Genomic DNA, 9,183 nt, shown 5'->3' on the forward strand with positions numbered 1-9,183 from the left:
AGCAGGCAACCCGCACGTTTGCGCCTGTCTTCTACCTCCATGGGCACCTCCTGACGCTTTATGCATATTATCGCGATAAACTGTACATCGTCAAGCTTGGCCAGCTGTGCTTTGATACGAATAGCCCGACATCTGATGGAGCTGAGGAAATCCAGACATGCCTCATGCGGTTCTGGTTCCTACTGACTCTTGAGTCGGACATTTTCGGGCATTTCTGCGATGTCTCAGAGGAATCTGACTCTTTCTTTTTTTCGCAGAAAGTCAATGTGGAGAGCAAGGGCGATTCGAAGATCGAAGTCTTATACTCGGTTTCCCAGGATGTCAAGGATGGCGCTACTTTATTTTGTATCAAGGAGACAATAGCGCGTTATTCATACATGGTTGGGCGCCATGTCCATTTATTCAGGGGGAAATTCAATGGGAAGCATGATGCTGTGCTGAAGCTTTCCTGGACCCCAGTCAATCGTTTGCCCGAGGGTGCCGCATACGCCATCCTCAACAAGAGACCAGTCGAATGTATTCCCAAGATCTTTTCGAGTGGCCTGCTCATCAGCGACCTTAATGGATACCGGCTGGAGTTCGTGCTCATGGAGTACTGCGGCCAGTCAATGGCCGAGTATCTGAAAGTCAAGACTGACAATCAGAAGGCTGAGCTGGTTCCTGGCTTTGTCAAGCAGCTGACCCTGTGCCTTGCCCAGGCAAATGATACTGGTGTCCTGCACAGGGACATCTCAGCAGGGAACGTGTGCGTCAAGAACGACAAGGTGTATGTCATTGACTGGGGCTGTGCCAAGGTCATTGGCTGGGACACTGCTGAGGATGCTGCCAGGGACACTGACCCAACCCAACTCAAACACATTGATGTTGCCGAACAGTGGGGGTTCAATGCAACAACAGTGGGACAAGTGGAGGTGGCCAAGGACCCATTTACAGGGACGCCGCTTTTCATGGGAATTCCCATGCTCAGCAGCAGCCCCATCCGGGGAATCCTTGATGACCTGGAGAGTGTTTTCTATGTCGTTATGGATGCAGTGCGCTCAGCCGATACTAAGAGAGATGACGTTCAGGGCTTCAAATTTCTGGACAGTCAAAGCCTGGCTTTGAGTCGGTACAGCATCATGATGGTTGAGGAAAAGTATCTGGAGTTGTTTGGGATAGGAAATCCAAGCAAGATATTCAGGGATCTATTCCACTCAATGCGCCGGTTCTTATTTGAACCGGGAAATCAGTACATTAGCCACCAGCTCTGGTGGGACAGTACATTTAAACGACAGGCTAACTGGGATGCTGCTCCCAGATTTATGCATCCCCAGGCAATTGAGCTCCTCAAAGAGGATAGTGGCCAGCTTAAGCGACCAGCTGAGGACGAGATCAATGCTGGGTCATTCAAGAAGCTAGCACTTTAGGTTTTTTTGTTTTTAATAAATCTTTTTACGACCCAAAAAATCAACTGCAAAGAATTAAAATTTTATTAAACTTGAAGAAAATATGAGTAAAATATAAATATCTTAACTCTTGTCTGTACCTCTTGTTTACAGATTCACCGATCCACCGATCACTTTAACTGTAAACAACAAATACTTTTAAACTCGCACATTGGCCAATTTTACTGAAGGTTGATTGCATCCATAATTTTCGATTTCTGCTATTTTGCCAAATGATTTCAATTTAACGTTATTCTTTCTTATTTCTTAATTTACTTTATTTTTTCTTTCCTTTCCAATTCACAGTTTGCATTTTACAATTTAGTATTTTTTACACACTTTCAATATTCTTTTGCTAGCATAGATGATAGCCGGTATTACCTCGCAATTAGCGTCGGAACAGCACTCGGCACATACCGGGTACTTTTGCATCTGCTGGATCAATTGCAGTACGGGTTAGATTTATGCTACGCACACCGACAAAAGAAGAAATGGCAACACACCTGCTATGCTGGGACTAATCCTGACGGGAGTGCAGACAGTGAGGCGGCGTTGGACATTCAGATGCCCGAAATGGTTAATTCCTTGGCACAATTGGCGCTGAAGTCGCACAACTTTAAGCTGCAGGATATTGCGTCTGAGCTGGTGCTCGATACGGCTATACAGTGAGAGATGCTGCAGCTGATAGTCGCACAGGCTCTGGGTAGTTCAGCAGTAGAGGGGGGCCGGTTGAGGATAGTTGTATTTCTGTAAGTGCCGGTGATGACGCCGCAACGGGTCGGCAGGGTGGTTTGGATCGGTAGCGTTGAGGTGCTGGTGGATGCTATGCGCGCGCCCAGGGAAAAGGAGGCAGCAACGCGGGCAGTCGCTGGAGCTGGGCGCTGTTGATGTCATCCCCGCGTGTGTCTGCAAGGATGACCAGGTTCAAATGGGTTTTACAGTTCAGGAGCTATTGGGGCAAACATTTTAATAAGCATTCGCATAATTTGTGCATTACACACCCTCGGCTCTTGTTAGAAAAATAGTTTTATGACACTCGCATCTACTCCCTCCTCTTGGCTTAGAATGAATGGACATATTTACAGCCATTTATTTATTTCTAATATGTATTCTTTACTTCATTGGTTTTATTTATTCTATTCTATTTTGTTCTGCCCAACTTGGCTTTTATTGAAACAACCTTTTTAGCCTTTACACACAATGTTGCACAGCCAAATAACATGGATGTGAATGTTGGGATTGAGATTCAAGTGACTGCTTTTATTTTGCATGCCAACTGATAGAAGGCAAAGAAGATTATAGAGTATTAGATCAGGGATTCAATAATATTATCCAAATATGATCGCCCTTTTATAACATGCACGCATGCACAAAGATTGCAACACCAAAACACTCAATATTTGAGCTGCTTGCAGAAAAGTCAGTACTCGGCATTAGTGATTATAACGGCTAGTGTGTAAGACAGGGCAGGGTCGAGGATGGCACACACACACATATGCGTGTGCCAAACCCGACCTTAATTATACTTTTGATTTCTTTTGTAATAATGCTATGTAAGAGGGGGTGTGAAAAGCACTAGTTGTCTAGTGTTAGAAAAGTAGGGGTGATTTTACAAAGAGTTTTATTACTAACTTTTATAAAATGTTGCTAGCGCCCGCCTTGTCCTGTATATGTGCCTTGTCGCCCTTGTTGTGCACATTGCCAATTGTGCACTCCGTTGAAAAAAACTAATTTTTCTGCAAGAAGACCGGTATTTTGGCAAGTCAGTGTTGTGGTTTTCGTGTATGTGCACTCACGCGTGTGCATTGCAAAATGGGGAGCATGTCTAGACATCATTATTATGCCTCCCTAATTTACACCTGCATGATCCAATTAGTACTCTATCAACCGGCATGCAGATGGAACCTTGTTTCACGATCCTCAACCTCGACATCTACTTCCATGTCTTCAGGCTGCGCAGCATTACATTAACATTGCTATTTTTGAGCTGCATTAGATGTGGTTTTGCAGAGCAGGCTGTATAAATGGGCCATAGATTATCTACACAGTGAATATGCCATCTCGATCCTAACGAATAACTCCTAATTGAATGTATCATTAGCTGTACACTCTCCAATATCTCCTGTTTTTCTTAACAAAAAGCTGAAGCATTTTTTGCTGCGATAGCTTTTTGCTGCAATGGTCTCCAATACCAATCGCAATCCCAAGCGAATGTCAATACAGCCACATTGTTTGTATGCTTGCTGTCATTTTATTTTATATTTATTTTTACCAACGCTCTCTTATCAACTAAACAGCAAATTAAGCACAACGCAGATTAAGCTGGACAGTGCCAATGTTTACATGTTTTTTTTGATGGCTGTTGCACATGATCAGCAACACAGACTAATCAGCGCTGCAAAGTGCATGCAACTAAAATTATGCAATTTATTATTCTATTTATTGATTTTTTCGAGGATTTTACAATTTTTTTGGCTTTTCAGTTTTTTTGTATTGTATTTTCAATGAATTTGGGTTGGTATGTACATTTTTTTTCTGCCATGATGAACGAAAGACAAAATTGCACAGTTAAAAGTAGTGCCATTTAAAATCATCACATGCAAATGATGCTGTTTGAGCTATAAGTTCGAGTGCAATGTCGTTGGACGCTCAGATATTGCAACTTTTTTTTTTTTGTAATGCGTATCTTTCTAGCATGATTGTATTTATGAGACTCAGACCGGGAAAGAAGCTTGAAGAGCTCACTATTCAAATTCGCCGTAACGCGTAAAATAAATAATCAATAAGATCATATTTTTACGCGTTCCTGGCGCTGTCACGTGACTCGGCCCCCATTTCTGATGTCACATTCGCCCCTACTTAAGATCAGACTCCGTCGGTCTTGGCGATAGCGCGCGCGGTTAAATATCGTTCATATGCTTCTGTCTCATCCACGCTACTCTTGTCCTCCCATGTTCGTCCTTCTATTCCATATCCTTCCCACTGCACCAGGTATTGGCGTTTTCGCCTCCACACACGGTCGTCAACAATCTTTTCGACCTGATACTCGAGGTGTCCTGCAACTTCTACAGGTGGTGGTTCAGAGCGGAGTGCGGCACGGTGATCGTCGGCAGCATGGTATTTTTTAGGTGTGACCACGAAATGACCGGGTGAATGCGCATGTCGAGTGGGAGTTTGAGGCGGAATGCATTTCGGCCGATCTGTTCTTCGACCTTGTAGGGCCCAGCCCATTTATGTTGCAGTGAGTTGCTGGACCGGTTACGCAGGTAAGATGGTGTTGTAAAGTTCGTCGAGATCATTACTTCATCGCCTGGCACAATGTCGGGTGAGGTTATCTTCTTGTCGTGGTTTCTGATCATGCGTAGCTGTGCGAATTCGATGTTTCCTTGACTATTTCGCTAATCTGTTTAATCTTCAGGATTGTATCGTCGGCGTCGGTATTGGGCTCAGCAGTTTCCATGTTGAAGGCGATGGTGGCGGCATTCAATGGTTGGAAGCTATAATTTGCATAGAATGGGCTGTGCTGTGTCGAGCTGTTGCTGTGACTATTATAGGCAAACTCTGCATGCACTATGTGTTGGTTCCAGTCGTTTTGGTAATTGTTGCACGTCGCACGCAGCATTGAGTCCAGTATCTGGTTCACACGCTCAGTCTGTCCATCAGTTTGTGCATGGCCGGCAGTGGACATGTTGAGTTGCGTTCCAGTTTGCTTCCACAGTGCCATCCAGAATGCAGAGCGGAATTTCGGATCACGGTCTGATATTATGGACTCGGGCAGGCCATGTTGGCGGTAGATGGTCTTGAAATACAGGTCGGTGGTTGTCTGGGCGGTTGCGGCATTGTGTGTTGGTACAAAGTGCGCCATCTTGGACAGGCAGTCAACGACGACCATGATTGCATCATATCCGTCCTTTGTCTTAGGTAGGCTGACAATGAAGTCCATGCTCACACTTGACCAGTTGCGTCGCGGGATCTGTAGCGGCTGTAGCGGTCCATCGCTTGGCCTGTTGCTGCCTTTGACTCTTTGGCACAGGTCACATGTTGTGACATAATTCTCGCAATCCACATACATGCCTGGCCAATAGAATAGTTCACTCAGCTTGTCGTATGTTGCTTTTATACCCGGGTGTATTGCAGCATCATGGAACTCGGCCAGCAGTAGTGATCTGTCTTGCTTTGTTCCGACGCAGTGGCGTCCTTTCTTGAACAGGACACCACCCTGTGCATGGAATTTGTTTGTAATGTCGCGCTCGGCTCTGGATGTTGGTTCTTCGCCACTACTAATCCTCTCCATAATTTTCTCCAACTTGCTGTCGCCCTTGTAGGAGTTCTCAGGGTTCGCGCTCGTCTTCAGCATTAGCGCTTTGACAGCAGCCATGCGGACTGCTATCCTCCCCCCTTTTCCTGAAGAGCCGAACCCGTTGGCTCCACCGGCTGTCTCCTCAAAGGACTTGACCTCAGTGATGTGTGAGTGTGCGATCTTGGTTGGAATCAACTGTGCTATGCGGTCATGTGCAGCGAACGGAATCTCTATATTGCCTGTGTTGAACAGGAGTACTGAAATCTCACCGCGGTAGCCCCCGTCGACTATTCCTCCGAGCACCACAACACCCTTGGCAGCCAGGCTACTGTGTGGGGCAATGCGCAGGTATGTGCCTATTGGCGCCTTGGCGGCGATGCCTAATGGGACAAGGTGTTGGGCCTTGGGCTCGAGCACAAACTTGGTTATACAGTATACATCAAATCCAGCGTCATCTGGATATGCCTTGCAAGGCATCGTCGCATCGTCGTGTAGCAGCTGAACCTCCATGCTGTTGGCAGTTGTGCGTGGCACAAACAGTGCGCACAGTTTCCATTTTTCAAATTGGTCTATCAGGTCGTCGTTGTGCGTATTGTCCTTTGGCTGGTCAGTCTCCATGGTTGCACTCGTCGTTTCTGCAGCCACTGTCTCTTGTGTTCGTTTGGCTTCTGTTTCGGCTTCAGCGCGACATCCGCGTTGGTAGTTCTTGTAGTGCAGCGACTTGCGCACATATTCAGCACGGTTTAGTTCTCTGCGCTCATCGGCAGTCAAATATGTTCTGTCGACCACGGCTGGCGTTGGCGGAAAATTCGTTGTCTGTGCAGCTGGAGTGGTTGTCTTGATATTGGGCATGGGTATGGGCATAGGTATAGGTACGGATGTGTGTGCGGCGTCATCGTTTTTACTCGTGTTGTTCAGCGGGGCATCATTTAGTGGTATAGCTGGTGCAGTCAGTCCTGTCGGTGGCGTCAGTGCCATGTGTGGCACCTTGCCTGAATGTGACGCTGCGTATACTATGTTGTCGGGTTGCGATTCGAGTGAGCGTGACAAGCCGTCAGCAACTGCATTTTGAGCGCCCTTGCGGTAAATGATTTTCATGTCGAATTCCTGCCAGATATCCAGCCAGCGGGCCTGGCGCGGGGATATGTTGTTTTGCGTCTTAAGGAACTCGATTGATTTGTGGTCTGTAATCACTTCAAACTTGATGCCATGTAGGTAATGCCGCCAGAGGACCAGTGCACGAATGATTGCAAGAAGTTCTTGCTCGTGGACTGCATAGTTGCGCTGTGCTGGTCCCAGCTTTGCCGAATAGAATGCCACTGGGCACCACACCTTGTCATGTCGTTGGTGTAGGACACCGCCAATTGCAGAGCCGGATGCATCTGTCTCGACTCTCGTTTCGCAAGTTGGATCATACTGATGGAGTATTGGTGCTGTGGATAGTTGCTGCTTCAGCTCGGTGAAAGCCCTGTCAGCCTGGTCGTTCCACGAAAAGTCGGTATTGCATAGCAAATCGGTCAGCGGTAGTGCTATTCTAGCATAGTTTTTAATAAACCGGCGGTAGTAGCCGCTTAATCCAAGGAATGCGCGGATGTCTGTAATTGTCTCTGGCGTGCGCCACTCTTTAACGGCATCTACTTTGCGTGGGTCAGTCGCAATACCCTTGCCTGAAATGACAAACCCAAGGAAGTCGACTGTGTCTTTGAAGAATGCACATTTTTCGGGTTTTGTGTGCAGGTTGTGCTCCTTGAGGCAGGCGAGTACATCCTCGAGATCTTTTGCATGGTCGGCGTCATTCTTTGAAAAGACTAAGATGTCGTCTAGGTACACGATGCACGTTTTGCCAAGTAGGTTGCGCAGCGCATGGTTCATGACACGTTGGAAGACGGCAGGGGCATTTGTCAGCCCGAAAGGTACAACTGTGAATTCAAATGACCCTTGTTTTGTGCGGAAGGCAGTTTTGGCGATGTCTGCATTGCAAATTCGCACCTGGTGGTAAGCCTGTACCAAATCGATTTTCGAGAAAACTTTTGCGCCACGGGTGTCGTCAAGCAAATCGTCTATACGCGGCATTGGGAATGCATCTTTTATCGTCACTGCGTTCAGGCCACGGTAGTCAACACACAGGCGCATTGATCCATCCTTTTTCTTGACAAAGAGGACTGGTGCACCCCATGGGGAAGATGACGGGCGGATATACCCCTTTGCAAGTAAGTCAGTCACTTGTCGGTCTAGTTCATCCATCTCTGCATGTGACAGGCGGTATGGTGCCTTGGTCACAGGTGCTGTGCCCTCATGTACATGGATTTCCATCTCAGGGCCGCCTGGTGGTGGTCGTTTGGAGGGCGGCTGATCAAGGACTTGGGTGTATCTGGCATGTAGCTCCTGTAGCGCCCTGTCTTGTGTCGTCGTGGTTGCTGCCACATGGATTGCTGGATTGGTATCGTTGTCAGGGAATGTAATTCGTAGCCATCCCCATTCCTCAATTTGGTCGTTTGCACGTGCAGTTTTCAGTGCACTGATTGACATAGGCTTCAGCTGGTCCTCGTCGGTCCGAGGCTCTGCATTACCCCGGATGGACCAGCTTTTCCCGCCATAGTCAAATGTCACCTTGTCAAGGTGGCTGTGGATCGTGGCCTTGTGTTTTTTTAGCCAATTATTTCCTAATATTATATCTTCGGAAACTGGGAGAACAAGGCAATGTACTGTAATTGTTAGGTTGCTCAGGAGGCGCAGCGTTACTGTGCACGACTCGGTGCAGTCCTTGTAGTGTGCGCCATTGGCCAGTTGTATTGGTTGGCTGTGTTGTAGTCGTTCGGATTTCAGTTTAAGTCGGTCGCGGGTCTGTTCGTTGATGATGGTAATTTGTGATCCATTGTCGATGAGCACACGGATGGCTTTGGTGTCTATAGTTGCATTTAAAATCAGTTGGGGCTCAGGTGAGGTTTGTCTGTTAATAGCGGTTTTATTTGGGGGGCAAACGGCAATTTCAGAGATGATAAGGGCAGAGGACTCACATCCACTCATGCCCTTCTTGCTTTTGGGTGTGTATTCTTAGGGCAGCGATGCCACTTGTGTTCATCACTGCCACACCCAAGGCACACGTTGTTGGCAGCCCACTTCTCAAACATCTCCTTGGTACAGCCCGACTGCTTGGAGACACTTGCAAATGGCGGCAGGCCACTGCGTCTCCTTTCTGTCTGCACTGCATTCACCATTATTGCATCCACATTCATAGCTGTATTATCATGACGGCCATGAATGCGCAGGAAGGCTCTGGCACGGGAAGTCAGTGCATCAATCTCGTATACTGTCGAGCTTGTCGATTCGCTCAGAATCTGCTGGTTGAGCATTGGTGGTAGCTTCATGAGGAAGGTCGTGGTCACATGCCTGTCTGAGAGTTTGAATTCCAGAATTTCCGCGAGGTACTTGAATTGCACCACAAACTCCTCTAAGGTA

General features: G+C 47.1%; 2 protein-coding genes across 2 annotated transcripts; both read right to left on the reverse strand.

The window, feature by feature from the left end:
• Positions 1–652: 652 nt before the first annotated feature.
• On the reverse strand, positions 653–1,207 carry BX661DRAFT_192166 (uncharacterized protein; the record flags this gene model as incomplete). Its single annotated transcript, XM_051537701.1, has 1 exon — positions 653–1,207. A coding segment is annotated over one exon (269 nt), but the record flags the coding sequence as incomplete, so codon positions are not given.
• An 885-nt stretch (positions 1,208–2,092) lies between these two features.
• BX661DRAFT_192178 (uncharacterized protein) lies at positions 2,093–2,480 on the reverse strand. Its single transcript, XM_051537702.1, has one exon. The coding sequence runs from the start codon at positions 2,316–2,318 to the stop codon at positions 2,133–2,135; it is 186 nt and encodes a 61-aa protein (XP_051388369.1). The 5' UTR covers positions 2,319–2,480; the 3' UTR covers positions 2,093–2,132.
• Positions 2,481–9,183: the final 6,703 nt, after the last annotated feature.

This window comes from Kickxella alabastrina (assembly GCF_025024165.1).
Source record: "Kickxella alabastrina strain RSA 675 chromosome Unknown BX661scaffold_161, whole genome shotgun sequence".
In the NCBI taxonomy this organism is placed as follows: Eukaryota; Fungi; Kickxellomycota; class Kickxellomycetes; order Kickxellales; family Kickxellaceae; genus Kickxella; species Kickxella alabastrina.

Excerpts from the sequence above, each read along its gene's own strand:
- BX661DRAFT_192178 (XM_051537702.1), bottom strand. The coding sequence starts at position 2,318 with ATGACATCAACAGCGCCCAGCTCCAGCGACTGCCCGCGTTGCTGCCTC.